Raw genomic sequence first — 21,069 nt, 5'->3', positions numbered from 1 at the left:
TACTTCCCTTCTGCTTCCTCTTCCTTCTCTGACCTCTCCATCTCAGTCTCCCTTGACTACCACTCTCTCTCCATCTCCTTCTGCTAAAAAACTAGGTGTTACTCTCCACCCCTCCTTCTCCTTCTCTCAACACATCTCTTCCCTGACACGCCCTTGCCATTTCTTTCTTAGCAACATCTACCTAACTGTCCTTTTCTCACTACTTATTCCACTCCACTCCTAGTCCAGGCTACTGTACTCTCCAGATTGGTTGACTGTAACTCTTTGTTGGTCTCCCTGCTTCAGCTATCCACCTCCTTCAGCTCATTCAAAATTCAGATGCTCATCTTGTGTTCTCCCAACCTCTCTACTCTCATGCTACCCTTCTGCTTCGCACCCTCCACTGGCTACCTATCTCTGTTCACATTCAATTCAAGACCCTTGTTCTTGTCTACCACTTTCTTCACTACACTGCTCCCTCCTACCACCAATCCCTTGTGTCTCCCTACACCCCCTCTTGCCCTCTCCCTCCTCCTCTACTGGCCAACTGGTCATGCCTTCCCTCCACTCTCCATTCTCGCCTTGTCTTCCCTAGCCCCTCTGTGGTGGAACCAGCTACCAGAGAACTTCAGGACTGCTCTGTCTCTCACTGCCTTCTTCCGCCTCAACTGCACTGGTAGATCTCTGAAAAAAATTTCACATTATGCGTGTACTGTATGTGTGTGACCAAAGCATTAGTGGCTTCTCAGCTGATGAACAATCTTTGCACTACTGCACACACACCTACACACACACACACTATACACACACACCACAACACCTATAAGTCGCCTTGGATAAAGGTATAATATATATATATATATATATATATATATATATATATATATATATATACACACACACACAGACACTGTATATCATGTTTGCTATCACGTTATTCACATGCATCTTTCAAAACTGCAAATTTGAAATCAACTGCTCATGGATTTTGTTCCCTTTAAAGAACAACATAGTGACGTTGTGCATAACTATAAGCTTTTGACCCTATATTCAAAACCAGCTTTGAGGAAGAGCAATGTACACAGAATATGTGCTTTCTATTAAAAGCATATATAGAAAAATGTAGTGAAAAGAAGGAAACACTATGAAAGAAAGTAGTAAACACACCAAGTAACGTTTTAATTAAAAAACACATGATTGTAGAACTACAGCATTAACATTTGCCCTCCTCATCTCATACAGAACTCCTGAAATAACACGTAAGGGGGAGGAGGAGTGGTGAAACCACAACACGTAACAACACAGCCATTTCGAAGATACATTCGCCTCAGAAAATAGTCCAGCACAAAAACACATACATTTTGCACACTGAAAGTAATAGACTAAATAAAATTCGACACTTTATTCATTAAAACATCGGGTTACATTTATCGCGATGCTGCTTGCACTCATGGAAGTGTGCCTCTTTGTGGTAGTATATGTAAATTTCAAAGAGGTTTGGCCGAAGTGGGTTGGTCCTTTCTTTCCCTTCCGCCCCCTTCTTCGGAAGTAGATTGTCTGTGTCCCTTTCTTTTTATTTTTATTTTAAGGTTTGCCTTAGAAGGTTGGTCTTGTTTTTTCCTCCTTTTTAAGGATAACAGACGCCAATATGGAAGAGTAAACAAAAAGAAGAAGAAAAAACACATTTTCGTTTTTTACTTCATTTTAATGGACCGGATGATCGCCAGGTCAAACTGTGAATCTCACAGCTTTGCAGGGGAGGTGAGGACAAATATAATCATGTAAACGCATTATTTACATAAATATTTCAACTATTTCAACTATTTTAAACAATGTTTCGGTTGGACTGAATGAACGGAGACCAGCCCCCAAAAAACTAGAGGTGTATTTTACATGTACTAACTGAAGTCTTTCACTCTTCTTAGCTTACTCTGCTTGTAAAACTGATCAGTCATGTAATGCATTATTATTAGTAACTTACAAAAAACATACACACCAAGGTTTAAGTTAATTCGTTAATTGCCAGTGTTTGTCACGAAAAGTGATGTGGTTACTTATTGTTTGGGCATTATTGGTAGTATTGTTTTAATAATAACTAATTCTCTCTATGTAATATGGGGGCTAGGGGCAGCTAATTCAGTTTCTTCAACTGTTATAGATAAATGTAAAATAAAAACAGGCACAATACACTTGTAATTTTTCATAAGGAAAGATTAACTTATTTGTAACAATGTATTATTATTATTATTATTATTAATCAGTAGGTACCATATAGTTTAAAATGTGTTTTAGAAGAGAGACCTGCTGTTGAATTCTATTTTCTTAATCATTAATGTGCATTTTTGTAAAATGGCATAATAATTTTAGTTATCAAATTCAGGACACCTTGCCAATACATGTTTGCAAGGATTTTTCATCCTCTGCCCAAATGACTGATACCAACCAGGGAGAGAATATATTGGTCACTGTCAGAAGTGGAATGTTACTGGCTTTATGACTGTGATGTGAGCAAACAGATTTCCCCTCAGATATCAAAACACATAATATTGATGTGTATCATAAAGTTACTGCTCTGACCATGAAGTTCTGCTTCCCCCAGTCCCAGAGTGATATTCAGTCAGTTCCCAGAGGAGTTCTTAGTCCTAAACCCAAGAAAGACATTTGAATGGAACATCAGAAAGTAACATTCAGACTGGTTAGTTGGAATATGGAAACATTGGAAACACCCCCTTAACACTTTACAATGTACAGTAGTGTCGGATAGCCTGCCTATTGTGTCTGAAGCAAACTAGGCCCGGGGGTGTGTTGGTGCACTGCACTCAAGTGCTGACTGTCTGCCTTTTAGATTTTAGCTTAGGAGCCTTTAACTACATTTTCCATCAAGCAGTCCCTAAGTCAAAGCAATATACTTTTACTTAAATTTCTATAAACTTCTGTGATGCCCCTAAAAAACTCTACTCCATGAAGTATGCCATAATTTTATTTTGACTCCCTGTTGCTGTAAGTGCCCCTGTTTGCAATACATGCAGTGTATCACAGGTTTAGCTAAGTGGTGTAACTAAGGCTGCATTATTACTGAGCCAGAAGACCCATGCTTAATTCTCATAGAACATTTTACAGTCATAAACTAGCTGCTCTTCAGGGGGACATTTGAATATAGGGATATGCTAAAAATCATTCTGATTCAGAAGTACTGTATTAGTACTGTAGTACTAAAATAAACTTGGTTATAAAATTATACTTTTGACATGACATCTAGGTTTTTCTACTGCCAAGTGTAGAATTTCTTTTTGGTTAAACAAGACACAGTCATGACTTATATGCACTTTCATATTGAACCTGAAACTAAAAATAGCATACTTAAGGTTTTTTATTCTCTTATTTTTTAGATAGTGTTACTTTTGTTATTTTCTCATGGAATTTCACTGCAAGTTCCGATGCTTTACCTGAAACTGGACCCTCAAATTATTATTTTCATTTTTTTTTAAACTAAATTTAGAGTCGCCAATTATTATTTTTCTTTTATTTCCCCCAATTTGGAAGGTCCAGTTTTTTCTCCTGACCGCAGCGAGTCCCCACACAGCACAGACGTTCTGTGGGTGTGTGAGCGTCCTCTGATCTCACAAGCCTAATGCCAGAGTCGCTTTTACGCTGAGTAATCCAGAGCAGAGGTGGGTGGGCTGCTGATCCCGGAGAACAGAGAGCAGCCCTGACTCTTATCTACTAAGTATGTTCGGTGTTTGGCCAGTAGGGTTTGCTGCTCCGATACAAGTCATGGACTTTGCCTTCGTTTAACCAGTTTAATTGAAAAGTATTCAAATCCATGAATTGCATAAATGGGGGCAATACTGTACAGTCGGGTACATCAACAATATTTGTTCCAGGACACACACGTAACTTCTGCATATTGTTAAAACTTTTCTATTATAATTTAGAAAATAGCATATTAAAAGAAACAATTGAATAACTGCCCAGGTACTTAAAATATACTTGTTTAGTTTTTTTTATTGTTTTGTTTCTCTTAAAACAGGGCCTTTTGACTTATGTTTTCAATATACTATGGAAGAGAGTTCCAGGAAAAGGGGTCATGTATAGAAAAGCCAGTTTGTCTTTTTGTTTTGTTTTACTAGTTGAGGTCTGGTGAGCAAAGGTACTGCACACAACTCTTGTTTCTGTTTCTTTTTATCAGGTGATGTTGATGCAGTAGATAATGGGCTTTACATACACTATCGGTCCACTGGGGCGCTTTGCATTCACAAAGCATAGATGCACTTGAGGTCCTTTCCTCATCATCCCTGAATGTTGCCACAATATTTACCTGTGTTTCATGTCTTTAAGCAATGATCAACTTTGTTGAAATACTGAATTTTCAACTTGACGTAGGATGCTAAGGTGGATTATGTCTGCAAAAGACTTTGGAAAAGCATCATTCAGTGTTATCCAGCAGCAGGAGATCAAGATGTACAGACCAGGTGCAGACTCAGATTACAACCCATCAGTTAGATATGGGGATTTGAACTCACAACTTTTTTGTTAGCATTAAAAAGATTTAAGATGGATCTAGTTTTAGGTCAGACGAGCAGCTTAATGTGACTCATAAAAAAACCAAAAAAACATGCTGTATGCTTCACTGCTGCATGAGGTTACTGAACACAGGCTAAAAATGAAGTGATAGGCAGAAATAGTATTGATGGAGTATAATAAAAGAGAATCTGCCTTGAGTCTTTGCATGAAAACACTGTTTTGTTTGAGTCAAAGAAAACGAGTGATCAGAAAATGTAGTAAGAGGCATTGCAAGTTTCAGTTGAGGCTTATCTTAAAGGCTTTGAAAAGTCATCATGTGTTGATTGCTTTCTGTTGGGTCTGGAGTCTTTCATTAGAGACTAACTCAAGTCCCCTTTCAATAATGCATACTGGAGATTGCTTTCGACGTGAATGGGTTTCTTAGGATGCTGAGCACTTAACTCGGCACTGACAGTGAAATGAAGTGATTCATTAGAACCACTGATTCACCGGCTTGAAGGGTATACCTTTAATCAGTCGTAAAACCCTCAATTGTGTTTTTACATAATGAGGGACCCTGGCTGGGAATTATATTTTCTGCTGGTACTGACTTGGTGTCAGCTGGAGTAAGTACCAGTATGTTTAGTGAAGCATTTTTGCTAAAAGAAACAAAAATTAAACAACCATTTTAAACAGAAAACAGTTTTCTCAAAGTTCATACATTGATATGAGTTTTTTGTCCCATTACTTGTGTTTTAGGTAGCTGTATCCAGTGGGGTGGTAGGCGTATCCAAGGGGTGTCATGAAGTTTTCAGGACCCTTGGAGAGCCAGAGATTGTCTTTCCTTCTGGAAATGGCAATCTCTAGGGAAGCACAGATGTGGAAGGTGTACATGCCAAAAAATCCAACCAATCAGGTAATTAACAGCTCTTACACAAGATACTTTTGCCTGTGTACATACTCACACACAGACATCTCAGTGCTACCCATTTATAACACCATAGTTTATAGCCAGTTAAGAGACTTCTACTGTGTTTGCGTTCCCCTTATAGTATAAAGTGGAATGGCATTTTAGGGCAAAAGGGAGTGATGGCTGTGTCACATTAGAATGAAGCACTATAAATAGACAACTGCATAAAACAGACACACAAAATAAAGTTATGTGCTTATGTATGCTATGTGCTTTTGGTTTCCCTCCGCTGATTTGTCTGGGAGATCTGTTTTGATACAAAAAAGGTGAGTACTAGCATCTGTTGTCCAACTATCTGCCCATGGTGAAAGTCATAGTTTTGTGGAGCTTGCTCTCAGCTGATTGCAGTAGCATTGTTGTTGTTTGTGCACATTTAAACTGCTATATAAATGTATCTTCGATCTTATACAACAGCATTTTTTTTTTTTTTTTTTTTTAAAGAAACTCCTCAAATGCCCTTGACCTAGTTGTTCAGTACAACAAAGGCAGTGCCTCAGAAAGTTTAGTGGTAACATGGAAAGTAATATCTCCCTGATATGAGAGAGACATGAGATTGAGACAGTGGATGGAAAAGTTAGCACTTGACATGGTAAGATAGTTGTTCCTGTAGCTGCAGAGCGAACAAATAAATACGTGCCCTGTTACAGTATGTTAAAGAATCGGCCCAGTGCTTCCTTCTGCAGGGATTATAAAATAACCTGATAGGAAACCACAAACCGAAAGGGTTATTGCAACAGAGTTAAGACTGGGTGTTATATAATCTACAGTGTTGAACTTTCCTGAATGTCAGAGTTTCTCCATTTAATTAATTAACCTGATTACATAACAAAATATATGCATAGGTGCAAGAAACCAGAAACCATTCATTTTACGGGTTGCTTCAGTATTTGAAGTTTAAGTGCCAGCTCTTGTTTTTAAAGGGCTTTGTGAGTTGGCAGACACATCTGTCGTGCTCTGTATAACAGGTGACATTTTGTAAAATGGACATACATACCATGCATACTTCTCAAGACAATTACATGTGTGCTTGTCACTAATGCACCTTTCTGTTTATTCTTCTAGTGTGTTTTTTTTTTTTTTAATTCCCCACAAAAATCTGGAAGGTGACATTGAACAGAATATTTAATTTCAACTTGATTGCCGTTATTGTATGCTGCTCAACCACAGGATACAAGTTGTTATTGTTAGCTTTCCTGACCAATTGAATAATAGCCAAAATATATAAAACATGAGCCCAGGTGAATTGTGTTGGTACCAGTGTGTTAGCAACTTGTTCTGATTATCTGTACAGGCCACTAACACCTCTAATACCACTAATACAGCCAGCTTGAGTTGACTTGAGTGCACTTGAATTGCTATGATTTCTCACATAACTTGGTGTTTCCATGTTTTTCTGAGTTATCACTAGAGTTGGACAGGAAATACTACTGATTTTGAATTTGTTGTGGATGGTATTATAGTGAAATTTCTCAACGATTTAAAAGATAAACGCATCTAGATATTTTTGCACGTGTTTCTATATCACGACATAATCATCCATCTATCTGTGTGCTATTTTTTTAATTATTTATTATTATTATTATTATTACAGTAAAAATGGTGTTCACGAACCCAGATGTATAGTTATGTTCCTGCCCCTACAACATTTTTGATTGACATTTAATGATGTAATTTCCTCCCAGCCCGGATTCAGACTTTACAATTCAGGCCAGCCTGAGGAGTGAAGTCAGACCACAGAATTTGGGAGCCAACTCGAGTAATTTAAAAAAAATAGAGATGGAGGTAGTGTGAAAGCACTAATTAGCGTAGTCTTTCTTATCAGCCAGCCACAAGCAGTAATTAGATTACTGGGGTCCTGGCAGTCTGGCTAAGGCTCTGTTGAAAACAGTGGAGGGAGATGGGGGGGGGGGGAATCTCAAATTGCACAGGATCTCAAATTGCTGCCAAGGGGAGGGGAAGTTAATTTGCTTTTTTTGCATTTTCTATAATTAAATTCCCCTTTACACAGAGAAATCATGTGAAACCCCAACAGTGCTGATTGTAGAAATATCTCTGATGTGCTGTTTCTTGGTTTTTGAGTTTGGGTGTCAGCTTGTTTAAAGCAGTTGAAAGAAAACCCAGTCATTTAGGTTTTCCAGGGACTGACATTAAAGTAACAGTAACAGGATAACTATAGGCTACACTACCCGGAGGTAACTAGGAATAGTTCTGCTCGTGTCTTCAGAATGGTGTGTTTGTCGAGTTGTCAGCTGTGGATGAGCCAGGTGTCTTTCTGTTCTTTAGAGCATCTGTACAGGGTCAGAGATCACAGCAAACCCAGTCTGCAGAGCGCAGCGAGTGCACACCCCCTGCCAGCACCCTAAACGCCTAAGCCACCGAATGCCAGATGCTGCCACTATTGTACTGTAGCAGACACGGCTGTCTCCCAAAGCTGTATTTGCATCAATATTGCAGACTGCTGCCTTATGATCAGCTCAAATGTAAAGGCCAGCTCAGCATTAAGACCATTTTACTCCTTGTTTTTGTTGTAATGGAGAGCTTCCGCTGTATTAGGAATTTATACTGTATGTTTTGTAACATGGAAAGTAATATGCTAATAAAGCTAGATATCTTTAATGGCAACAGCTGTTTGAGTGATGTAACAATTGCAAAAACTGCAGCTTGTATAACTAGCGCCAGAGAAGCAGTCGTGCTAGATTTGACATAATAGCCTGTATGTGTAAGCAAAGCACTAATGGATGTTGTTCTCCGGTTGGTTTTGGCATTATTTGTTGCTTTTGTGTAATTTATTGCACCTCCTTCTCAATTCTCATGTCCATAGTATTGCTCCCTGGCTGCTTCTGTGCTATTTAGCTTTACCTTTTGTTTGTGTCTGGTCTGTAGTGCAGTTTTTAATGTATGCATGCTCGCTCTTCATCTTTGCTCCTTGAGTGTTTAACTGGGTGTTTGCATCTCATTCTCTCAAATGAGCAACTGATGTGCTTGCATTCAAGTGCCACAGAAATGTACCCCATGTACAATGAAGACACTGGTAAAATTAGCTTGTTTTAGCAAAATGTCTTCTAATGCTAGAATACCAGCTGCCGTTGGAACTAACTTGATGGAGATTTGAAATCAGACTTACTCATTTCCATCAGCAGGAGATAGAGAGCAAATAGATTTCAATAGGGACTCTCTCAGCCCCAGTTAGGATTGCGGGCTGGCAGAACTTGATCTCTTCTGGTAGAATTGGTAGTGGAAGTTACCCAATGAGCATCCAACTCGAAAGACACAGATTTTAAATCTCTGACTACAGAAGGCTGTGAATATATTCTACCATAAGGAAATATTGCAGGTTGGTGAATTTAATTAATAATTTGCAAACATACAAAAAATGATCTGTCCTGTACAGGGTTATTGACATTTAATGTACACCCTATTTGCTGCATGTTTTCTGCAGTGCTACAGTACAGTTGAGAAATGAAAGAATAGCTATTTAAAATGACAAGCAAGTGTAGAGCTACCCAAACGTGACTGTAGCATAGCACCTGCTGTGAGCAAACTGAGAGTGACCCTCTACAAAGGTTACTCGCTGGTGGAGCCCATAAATAAAACAACACTTGTCAGAGGACAAAACTATACAGTTTATTTTAGACTTGTTAGCTGTTAGAAAATAATGTCCCTTTAAACAGTGCCTCCTTAGTGTTTTTCTGCTGCATAGTTTCCGCCCCTGGCCTGGTCAGTGCTACCAGGACACACCTCCATTGAACTCCACTGACTTCCTCACTCACCCCCTAACTCACGTGCCACCTCAGCAGTTTCCAGGCAGCTGATCGAAGGGTACAAGGTCGAGCAGCATCTGACAGGCTAAGAAACTCACCCTTCATAGTGGGAGGGAGCCCAGAACTGGGGCAGGAGGTGAAAGAGATATTTCAGATACAAGAAAAACAAGGTTGCCAACTTCTGGAATTCTTCTGGAGTCTCATTATGGTGTTACTCGACATTGTAACATGTTGCAGGGCTTGGATTATTAAACATTTAACAAGTGACATTAACTTCAGATAACAAATGAAAGGGTTATTTTATATATATATATATATATATATATATATATATATATATATATATATATATATATATATATATATATATATATATATCAACACATTTTAAAGAGATAGCAAACAATGGTGGAAAAAAAAAACTTAACTGTGATCTTGAAGCTGCGTGTTTCTGGCTTGCTGTCTGTGAAAATATTCTTTTGTGAAAATGTTCTTTTGTGAGGGTATGTTTGAAAGCATGACTGTTTCACCTCCCTGTGATTTGTATCGTGATCATATCTTAGTTATGTGCATGGGTGACTGGTATTCCTATGGCTGCATCTTTTGAAACATGATTCTGGTAATTGGTCTGTACAATTTGTTTTATTTTATTTATTTTTTCCCCGTTTGGATTCCGTGTGGGTTTTTTTTGTGTTTGTTTGTTTGTTTTTTTTTTACAAGCAGTGCCGTCCGCTGATTGTTTCTATTAGAGCCTCTGTCCTCCCGTTTGTGACATGCATATATTACGTGATTAAGCTAAAGAGCTTTCATTTGGCAAAATGAAATCAAACAAAACCATCTGTATTGACTCGTCTACCAGCACACGTTGAATGTGCTGGCAGTCTTACACAAGTACATTTTTCAAAGACTTCACCACCGTGGCGAACTTCGGGGAAAAATAGTTGAGCCACAAGGGAAAACGTTTCGCTTGTGGTGAGCGGCTAGCGGGAACGTAGCACAACATTACAACATGCAACAACCATATATATCGGAACAACGACAACAAAAGCAAAACTCCGCAATCACATGATCACAGTAAAGTTTATTAGAATATTTAAAATGTGAGATGATGCACGTTATTGTTATAGTTTTTTTTTTAGTAATCAATAAGTAGCCTATATTTAACTACAAACAATACAATACAACTCACATGCAGAAACTACTATGCAGTAGATTACGATTGAAAATATATATATATATTTATTTATGCTAATTTTGAAAGAAGAATAAAAACAACACTAATTATATCCACATAATCGTAGGCCATTCTTAATGTTTTACAGGTAAAAACAGGTTTCTCAGTCAGACAGAAACGATAACACTATGGCAAAAATCTAGTTTCCCCTCCATGGAATGGCGTCCATGCGTTGCTAGGGATTACGTCATCTTATGACGCAGACACTGCATCTACCTACTGACAACCATAGATATAGAATATTATCCTGAAACTACTTCTACAAAGCGTAAGCATGTGCATGACGTGTCCTGCCTCGCCTGCAGCGGGTTGCGTGGATCCCCGCTCCTCCCACCACCATGCTGTGAAAAATTCCTGGTAAGAACCCTGGAGTGTGCGTGAATGAACGAGCACTGGCTTTGTTTGCAGCCTGGCTGCATACGTACCCACATGAAGGTGCAGGATCTTTGTAACATTCCTGAGGCTTTATCAAGTTTTGTTTAACACAACAGGTTTGAACATGTAATGGAACAGACAAAAATAGTCAAAATAAAAAAATAAAAAGTTAAGGTTTTTAACTACTCCCTTGTATTTTAAAAGCCGTGTATTTCATGAAGCATAGTTCCTTCCTCCACTCTTGATCTTTAAGCTGACCCAGTACATGGCATGCAGTGTTATTTGAATGTCTTGTTTGTAACACCAAGGCTGTGTTTACCAGCTTCCTATTCTTATTCCTCCACCCCGATAAAAGGATAAACATTACAGTTTTGCTGTCTGTTTTAATATACTGTACTACTGACACAGGCTACCTTCCCAGCTCTACATAATCATTCAAACAGTTGGAATTCACAGCAAATAGAAGCAGGTGAGCTACTTACTGTATCATACAAAGTACTGGTATTTGCCTGTAAAATGATATGTTATCACATATTTTTCAATCCATTTTTATTCCCAGGAAACTGTATACAAAATAAAAACATAAAATAGAGGCTTGATTTTACAGTATACTTACCAACAGTCAGTACTGGTATTACATATTATGATAATAATCTTCCACGTTGAGAAGCATAGAAAACACTTACAAAGCAACTAATGTACTTGGCAGAACAAGTCCAAGATTTTTCCGCTCTCTTTAACTTGTTATTGAATTTCCTTAGCAGGTTCATTATAATTTGAAGCGGTTCTCTAGATATAATGTAGAAAGTGTATCATACAGATGCATCCCCAACAGGACAATAATTGGACAAGTCCCCCCCGTCCCCCTCCCCCCGTGATGATGTGAGTTTTGCAGACCCTTGAGGTTGGTTGGTTTGTTTGTTTGTTTATTTTCTCCAGTGTACCTCTCCACACCGGTGTCTGTAATTGAAGAGTCCTGTCATGGAAACAGGGTTATTTTAGGAGTCCCAGTATAGTATGCCTGTGACCTGTTTGTATGGCTTCATAAAAAAAAGTCAATAGATACCAATAGTATGATCAGAACCGCCCTTCGTTGGAAAAGAAGGAATTCATTTCATATTCCAAGGTCTCTTGTTTAAGGTGGAGCATATAAATGGTGGAAAGCAGACACAAATAAATAAATAAATAAATAAATAATAATAATAATAATAATAAAAAGATTATACGTATTTTGTTTTAGTAGGCTCTTCAACAGCAGATATCGGTGAAGGAGAGCTAGTGGTTTTGACTGTCGGCTGAAACTGACTTGACCTTGATGTATGTCTAAATGTCTGGCCAGGCTGGCTTCTTGTACAAAGGGTGAGAGAAACAACAAAGCACAGAGCGCTGATAGGTGCTCCGTGTCACAGCCTCTCTGCAGGACAACTGACAATCAGAACAATGGCTAGGACAGTGTTCCTCATTGCACCAGCCAGCTCTCATCAGCTGATCTCAATTCCCAGCTGCTTCAGTTTTACAAACGGACTTGGCAAAAAATATACAGTAGGTAGGCAAGAGCTTGACTTTCCTCTGGAAACAAAATGTTTTGGCCAGCAAAACCTTCATTTTATTCCATACTGAACCTTGGAATAAGAGACCAATTCACATATTCTTTTACAGTTGAGTTGATGTCAGTGCTGTTTATTAATTGTGATTAATTAACAAATTAATTAATTAATTAATTTGTTAGTCTACCAAGCTTATTAATCTCAACCTCCATGTCCATGCAAGACTAGAGGAACGCACAGAAACAATAACATCAGCCCTGTACGTGATCCACACATGGTATTATGAGAAACATACACACTGAAACATTCTGGGGCTCGGACTTCTTAATAAGACAAACTGTTCCTAATGAAGCCGTTAGTGCTAGTGCTAACCCTGTTGATTTAACTTAGGGTAACAATTTCACTCAAGTTAGTGTCTATATGAAACAGCACTGGGTTTATCTACATTGTACTGGAGCTGTGCCCCTTGTATTTGTTTACATTGCAGTGGAATGTCAAGCAGAAACAGGGATAGTGCTGGGAGTCTGGGACTCCTGATTCAGCTGAGCTGTCACAGGGCTTCTCTCTGTCACTGTGGGAATCACTGTCCGCTCAAATCATTAAACCAAAAAACAGAAACAAAGGTTTTGCCAGATGTATCTCCGCCACAGACTCTATACCCCACTCGCACACTGGGTACATTTGAAAATGTACTGCTGTATTTACCGTGCAATGTACCAATGTTAAAACATGTCAGTTACCATTGGGAGCATTACGTTTTAGCACACCAGTCTATTAAGTGCATTAAAGTTTTGTTAATCCACAGGTCTGCTAATTTAAGTACACATCCATTAATGCACACTGAAAGATCTCTAAGGAGAATTCTTCCCCAGGGTTTTGTTCAGTGTGAGTGTAGTGAGAATGTTGTGTGTTGAGTTTGGCAATTGTAATAATCTTGATCATGTACAGTAAAAGTGCTGTATATTCTTCAGTGGCTGTGTCATTTTGACCTGTGTTTAACAGTAATCGTACTGTTTCATCCATTCTCCTCAACCTAAACTGCTTTAGCAGGATCCAGTTCAGCTGATTTCATGTTTAACACGTGTGTAAAACAAGTGTAACAGTGTTTTCTATCTTGCTGTGCAGGATACATATATCTCTCCAGCTCAGCGGGATGAAGTGATTCAGTGGCTGGCTGAACTTCACAACAAGTTCCATCTTTATCCAGAGACTCTCGCACTGGCCATCAGTATTTTGGACAGGTTTTTAGCCATAGTAAAGGTAAATGTCACACGGTGTTCATCTCCAGGCACACAATCATTCGTAAAGTAAGATGCAATGCATTAACCTCTTCTTTGTGATAGCGGAGCAACATGTCTGGCTGAACCTATTCTAAAGTAATTTCTGCAGCACATCATAATATATATATATTATACATATAAAACGTAAGTAATTCTCTAATGAATATAAACAGTATATATTACAAAACGTTTTTGCATTCATTTAAGAGATTACTTGTATTTGTCAGTGCATTTAGATATTACGGTAGTTTATTTATTTGATTTAAAAAAAAAAAAAAAAATTGTTACCTGAACAAAACTGAACACCGGAGCTGGAAAATAAAACAAAAACAAGCATTCAGCCTTTACCCAAAAATTGATGTGCGTTCATATTTAATACACAGTTTTTTTATAAACTGCGTGTGTTTTGTAGCCGTGAGACGTTTGCTAAGTATAGCAGTAAAAAGATAATTTTCTTGTCACTCCCAAACCCACACATCCTGAGGAAGTGCCAGACAGCTCAAAACTAAACTGGTTCCTTCTGGTTTCTTCTCAGGCCCGTCCGAAATACCTGCGCTGCATTGCCATCAGCTGCTTCTTCCTCGCCGCCAAGACCAGCGAGGAGGATGAGGTGGGTGCACATCGCTACTGAACTCCCTGAACTCACGCTGGTGTCAAGGTGTTCTTCTCCATGGGTGAACTCTAGTCATTGAACTGGGATTTGTAAAATAAGGGTGGTGGCAGTGTGTGTAAAACTCAGGAGTTGACATTGCCTATAAGACCATGTTAAATGCTCTTTAAAATTAAGCAACACTAATGTTGAATTTAGTCTTCTTGCTGTGCCTTTGCCTTTTCCTTTTTCATTTTAGTTTTGACCTTTGTACCAGGCAAAGATTTAGTGTTGCGTTAGTCTTAACTACCAGATATAAACTGTTGCTTCAACTTTTTTATATTTGTTCAGCTGTTGTGGTGTGTAACTTGTTACCTAGACGATCTTTTTTAGGCCTGCATTGTTATATTTATGTACAGTGTGTTTAACTTGCTCCCACATGCCCTTAATGAAAATCATATAAGGCTCTAATGTCCTGATTTCTAACAGTAGCTGAACTACAAATAAACACTGTGCCTGTTTACACTGCGACCGGCCGGTGGGTCCATACCTAGCATTTTCAGGCACTCGGGCCTTCATTATTTCCCAAGCATGAAACTGACAGTCACAGTAAAAAAAACACTTGTTTATGCTTTGTAAAATGTTCCTCCATGTAAAGCAAATTGTGGTTTATTAATTATTATTTAAATGACTCAATTTTCTTGCTCTAGTAAGCGTGGTTGTTATGGGATACACTTTGTCTGTGCCCTTGTCTGTTTGTCTGTAGCGGATCCCTGCCCTGAGGGATTTGGCAAAGGACAGCAGCTGTGGCTGCTCTGCATCAGAAATACTGCGAATGGAGCGGATTATACTGGATAAACTGAGCTGGGACCTGCACACAGCAACGCCTTTGGATTTCCTCCATATTGTGAGTGTGCCCTCCTATTATTCCACTCCTGTCTAACTCGGGAGCTCCAGGAGCACCGGAGGGTAGCCTCCCGTCCATCACTTAAGAGCCGGGGCAAACAAATGTGGAATAGTCGTCTTCACAGCCACTAATCCACAAAGAGCTGCTCTAATCAAAAGTTAACTTGTACAAACAAATGTAAGGACAAAGGCAACATTTTTGAAAGGAAAAACATTAATGAATTAACAAGGAATGGGTCATATTGGTCCATGTTATAACATATTACGCCTACCTAGCTGCAACTAAGTTGATTTCTTTCTCGTTGTATCCTACAGTGTATGTACGTGTGTGTATATATATATATATATATATATATATATATATATATATATATATATATATATATATATATATATATATATATATATATATATTATTTCACCCCACAACTTCCACGTGAAAAAAATATTCTAGAAATTTGTGGAAAATTAATTAAAAATAAAAACTGAAATAGCTTGGTTGGTTAAGTGTCCACACCCCTTGTAAGAGCAATCCTAAATTATCTTAGGTGTAACCAATCGCCTTCAAAATCACACACCAAGTTAAGTGGCCTCCACCTGTGTTAAATTGTAATTCACATGATTTCAGGATAAATTCAGCAGTTCCTGTAGGTTCCCTCTGCTGGGTAGTGCATTTCAAAACAAAGACTCAACTATGAGCACCAAGGCGCTTTCAAAAGAACTCCGGGACAAAGTTGTTGAAAGACACAGATCACGGGATGGGTATAAAAAAATATCAAAGGCCTTGAACATCCCTTGGAGCACAGTTAAGACGATTATTAAGAAGTGGAAGGTGTATGGCACCACCAAGACCCTGCCTAGATCAGGCCATCCCTCCAAACTGGATGACCCAGCAAGAAGGAGACTGATCAGAGAGGTTACCAACAGGCCAATGGCTACTTTGCAAGAGCTAAAGGCTTTTATGGCCAAGACTGGTCAAAGTGTGAATGTGACAACAATATCCCAAGCACTCCACAAATCTGCCTTGTATTGTAGGGTGGCAATAAGGAAGCCATTACTCAAGAAAGCCCACCTTGAATCCCATTTGAAGTATGCACAAAAACACTTGGTAGATTTTGTAGCCATGTGGTAAAAAGTTTTGTGGTCTGACTAAACTAAAATGGAACTTTTTGCCCTGAATGCAAAGCGTTATGTTTGGCGCAAACCTAACACAGCGCATCGCCCAAAGAACACCATCCCTACTGTGAAGCATGGTGGTGGCAGCATCATGTTATGGGGATGTTTCTACATGGGGACTGGGGCACTTTTCAGAATAGAAGGGAAAATGAATGGAGAAAAGTACAGAAAAGTCCTTGAGGAAAACCTGCTGCCCTCTGCAAGAAAGCTGAACTGGGATGGAAGTTCACCTTTCAGCATGACAATGACCCAAAGCACACAGCCAAAGCTACATGAGTGGCTAAGGAACAAAAAGGTAAATGTTCTTGAGTGGTCCAGTCAGAGCCCCGACCTAAATCCAATCGATCTTTCAGTTTTGTATTTTTAATAATATCATTTTTTTTCTCTTTTTTTTTCCCCCTAACATTGTGGAGTGTGGTGTGTAGATAAGTGGAACAAGAATCATCATTTAAATGCATGAAACCCTGAGGCACTGACGCAACAAAATGTGAAAAAAATGTGTGTGTGTGTGTGCATACACTATATCATCTAATATATATATATATATATATATATATATATATATATATATATATATATAATATATATATATATATATATATATATATATATATATAATATATATATATATATATATAAATAATATAATTTTTGTAAACTTTTGTTGTTCCCCTTTCTTGACAATATTTGAATAGTAAAGTTATATTCTGAAAATCCAAAATACTTTTCTTTCAAATCAGTTATCATCAGTTTGTGAATCGTATCAGAAGTTTGTTCAAACAGAGCTGCTTGTGTTCCAGAAATGTCAGTCGGTTGACTGTGGCTGTTACTGGCACTGATCTATAGAGGAGGGTGCAGCGCTTGTTTTGTTACAGTATAAAGTTCACCGTATACTGGCATCTTCCTCAATTAATGCAAAAAAAGTCCCTTTTCTTAAACAGTACAGGCTTTGCTTTCATTTCTTGCATGCCCTGTTAGTGTGATATGTAAATGGATAGCTCATGTTTCCACATCCTCACAATGAATTGTTTACTGTGTGTTGCAGTATTTACTTGAACAGCAAACGTCCCTGGTGAATTTCTTGGATGACTTTGACATCCAAACCAGTACGACTTTCTAATGACTTTATGGTCAAGAGATCTAATAACTGGAATTGTTCCATAACAGCTCAGTATGAGATAAACGTCCTTAATAAACTGTGCAGGGTTTTTTTTGGTTTTTTTTAAAGTTTCTTGTTAAACAGAAACATGTGCAGCAATCCCTCGGCAAGGTGGCTGTTGTTAATTTCTAATTATTTTGTTTAATAGTTTGTTTGCCCTCATTTTCCAGTTCCATGCAATGGTGCTGTCCAGCAGGCCCCAGCTCTTGGCCAGCCTCCCAAAGATGAACCCGTCCCAGCATGTGTCTCAGCTGACTAGGCAGCTCCTCCAGTGTCTGGCCAGTCATCCACTGCTGCAGTTCAAGAGCTCCATGCTGGCTCTGGCCATTATCACCTTGGAGCTGGAAAAATTGTGTCCTGATTGGCTTGCTCTCACTATCGACCTGCAAAGCAAAGCGCAGGTAAGGAAATGCTGTTAATCATTTATCTTACTGTACACAAATAAACTAAAATTATAACACAGCCACCAAGATCAGTTTTTTTATCCACAGGAGCTCCACAGGTATCCTTTTACCAGTCATCCAGTGGCATTGGCCATGATAATTGCTATGCTGTTGTCATAGTCTGCGGCCTTAAAATCTTTTGGTTTGAGTACCAGGGATTGTGTGAGGAAACTAAACACTAATACTAAACGCTATATACATAAGTCAATAACATAATTTAATCTTTGAAAGTATTAATTACTAAAAAGCAGAAACATTTATCAGTAAAATGAAAATGACTTATGTTTTCATTCTCGTAAATAAAATGATTTAAAATCCTTGTACCAGTAAGTCAACTTCTATTTTCTGAAGCTGCTTTCTTTCCTCTTTACTTTCAGGTCGATAGCTCCGAGCTGATCCGCAGCCGAGAGCTTGTGGCGCGTCACCTGTCCTCACATCAAGCTTCCATGCCTCCCAATACTGTGTACATCTACCGGCCCCTGAAGCATTACCTTGTTCCCTGTGACAGGGGAGCCTTCCGGGTTCAGCCCTCCTCCCTTGTCCCAGAGACCGGTCCTCGAGCAACAACAATGTCAACGGCCAAGAACAGCCGTCCAGGAGCCCCCCTCAGAGGAACAGCGGCGCCTCCCCTGTGCCGGCGCCTCTCAGCCCCACTCGTTTGCAAGCAGACCTCCACCAAGCGCAAGGTGGAAGAGATGGAAGTGGACGAATTCTACGATGGAATCAAGCGGCTGTACAATGAAGACGGTGCCCAGGAGGGGGCAGGCATGGAGATAGTTGGCGCCACCTGCTGTGCCACGTTGGCCCAACAGGCAGGCAGTGTCTCCCCCTGCCCTGCCTTGCAGCCCGTCGGCGTCATGTAACAATGTTAACAACTACGAGTACAACCGAGGCAACGGTCAAGGGCATACCTTACAGGCTGTGATGAAGTGAGCCAAAAGCGAAATCTCATGCTGCTGATTTATAGTTTAACTGTTTCTGAAGCACATATAAAAAAAAATAAACTAAAATAAAAAGATATACAAAAAAAGTTAAAAACTCCCAAAAACTGTGGAACAAAAAAAGTAGAAAGAAATGTCTTGTTTCTCTCTTTAGCCATTGATGTACATTTGACTGTTCTCAGGTTGTTGCTTGGGTTGATGTTTACTGTCCTTGATTGTTCTGAATCCCCTCCACCTTTCATTGCTTAAAATCCTAACTCAGTTGTTTGTGTTCCTTTCTTTCCTTAAAGCTGTTGTGCATGATGGCCCGTATATGTAACCTCAGAGATGCTTAACAGAAAGAAAAAATGTAGAATTCTGGTATATTTAAGTTAATTTATAAAAAGGCATCCAAAAACTTGTATATTAACAGGAAATATAGCAGGGAAGCTGTTTGGAAACTGCCCATTACGAACCATGAAACCTGAAAAAAGTTGTGACATAATAAGTGTTGTGAATTCATATTATTTCTTAAGGAGGCAGCACAGTGATTTCATTTTCTTCATTATTTCCTTTCAATTTATGTGAAACTGATCTTTTATAACAGATTGATGCTGTCAAACGTACAGTAAATACATTTTTCTCCACTAAGTGATGCATAAAAGAGCACTTATATAACGTTCTACTTAAGTAGCAAAGTAAAACTAAAGAAAAAAAAGGCACGTTGCATCATTTCAGTATATGGGCAGTTGTGGAACAGAATCCTTCTGTAATAATGTACAGTTTGAAGTAAATTTTAATTTAAAAAGTTCTAAGTGAATAATAATTTAATCCCAATTTCTTTTGAACTCTGTATTATTCATTAATCACAAGCCTGTTGTTTGCAAAGCTCCTTTGACAGCCTGAAAAGGGTAACCGCTGTTCTACTAAAACGCTCCTGGCAATAAAAACGTTGTCCTTGCATTAATTTTGAATTCTGTTTTCCTTGCTATTCAGAATAAGAAGTGAATTTATCACTCAATGGGTGCACTTGCACATTTACATAAAGGTACTCAACAAAAATGCTGACCCGAAGTGTAAAGCCATCAGTTACTTTTAATAATTGTATAGAAAAATAAAAATAAACTTTTGGCAGGTTTCGTAAGCCAGACACTTTGCAGATCCCTGGCTAATAGTTGAGGAAGGGGGGATTTCATGTTTGGTAGAGGAGATACTGGTGAAACTATGTCACATTATTCAAGGATTGAGAATATTTCACCTTTCAGGTGGAAGTATCTTTGTTATGTGTGTTGTTTTAATATATATATATATATATATATATATATATATATATATATATATATATATATATATATATATATATATTCGTGCCTATAGAAAGTCTACACCCCCTTGAACTTTTTTTCACATTTTGTTGTCAGTGCCTCAGTTTCATGCATGTAATTTTTTTTTCCCCACTTATTTACACACCATATACCACACTGTTAAGAGGAAAACCAGTTTTACTGAGAAAAAATTCTATATTAAAAATACAAAACTGAAATATCATAATTGGATATATTTCATATTGGATCATGTTTGCTTTGGGTTGTCATGCTAAAGGTGAACTTCCATCCCAGTTTCAGCTTTCATGCAGACAGCAGCTGGTTTTCCTGAAGGATTTCTCTGTACTTTGCTCCATTCATTTTCCCTTCTATCCTGACAAGTACCCCAGTCCCTGCTGATGAGAAATATCCCCAAAACATGATGCTGCCACCACCATGCTTCACAGTAGGGATGGTCTTCTTTGGATGATGCACTGTTTTGGGTTTGTGCCAAACAAGAGACCGGAAAGTTTCATTTTAGTTTAGTCAGACTACAAAACTTTTTGCCACATGGCTACAGAATCTCCTGAGTGGTTTTCTGCATACTTCAAACAGGATTCAAGGTGGGCTTTCTTGAGTAATAGTTTCCTTCTTGCCACCCTACCATACCGGCCAGATTTGTGGAGTGCTTGGGATATTGTTGTCACATTAACACTTCGACCAGTCTTGGCCATAAAAGTCTGTAGCTCTTGCAAAGTTGCCATTGACCTCTTGGTAGCCTCTCTGCTCATTCTCCTTGTTCGGTCATTCAGTTTAGAGGGACAGCCTGATCTAGGCAGGGTCTTGGTGGTGCCATACACCTTCCACTTCTTAATAATCGTCTTGACCATGCTCCAAGGGATGTTCAAGGCCTCTGATATTTT

The 21,069-nt window shown here is 38.7% G+C and overlaps 1 protein-coding gene across 2 annotated transcripts; it reads left to right on the top strand.

The window, feature by feature from the left end:
• The first annotated feature begins 1,508 nt into the window (after positions 1-1,508).
• Positions 1,509-19,809, top strand: LOC121316332 (cyclin-I-like). 2 transcript variants are annotated; one of them, XM_041251393.1, is made up of 7 exons: positions 1,509-1,740; positions 5,242-5,398; positions 13,495-13,629; positions 14,185-14,259; positions 15,005-15,145; positions 17,650-17,880; positions 18,300-19,809. In XM_041251393.1, the coding sequence occupies exons 2-7, from the start codon at positions 5,285-5,287 to the stop codon at positions 18,783-18,785; spliced, it is 1,182 nt and encodes a 393-aa protein (XP_041107327.1). In that variant the 5' UTR covers positions 1,509-1,740; positions 5,242-5,284; the 3' UTR covers positions 18,786-19,809. The 2 variants fall into 2 exon arrangements, with proteins under 2 accessions (XP_041107327.1, XP_041107333.1); XM_041251399.1 differs by lacking the exon at positions 15,005-15,145.
• Positions 19,810-21,069: the final 1,260 nt, after the last annotated feature.

Source organism: Polyodon spathula, chromosome 1 (assembly GCF_017654505.1).
Source record: "Polyodon spathula isolate WHYD16114869_AA chromosome 1, ASM1765450v1, whole genome shotgun sequence".
In the NCBI taxonomy this organism is placed as follows: Eukaryota; Metazoa; Chordata; class Actinopteri; order Acipenseriformes; family Polyodontidae; genus Polyodon; species Polyodon spathula.
The sequence above is the reverse complement of the archived record's forward strand: the minus strand, read 5'-3'. Positions and strand labels throughout refer to the sequence as shown.

What these genes read in the sequence shown, in the direction of transcription:
- LOC121316332 (XM_041251393.1), top strand. Translation starts at nt 5,285, where the DNA reads ATGAAGTTTTCAGGACCCTTGGAGAGCCAGAGATTGTCTTTCCTTCTG. An exon ending in AGACCAGCGAGGAGGATGAG is followed by an intron (nt 14,260 to 15,004) that starts GTGGGTGCACAT and finishes GTTTGTCTGTAG; the next exon opens with CGGATCCCTGCCCTGAGGGA. An exon ending in CTTTGGATTTCCTCCATATT is followed by an intron (nt 15,146 to 17,649) that starts GTGAGTGTGCCC and finishes CTCATTTTCCAG; the next exon opens with TTCCATGCAATGGTGCTGTC.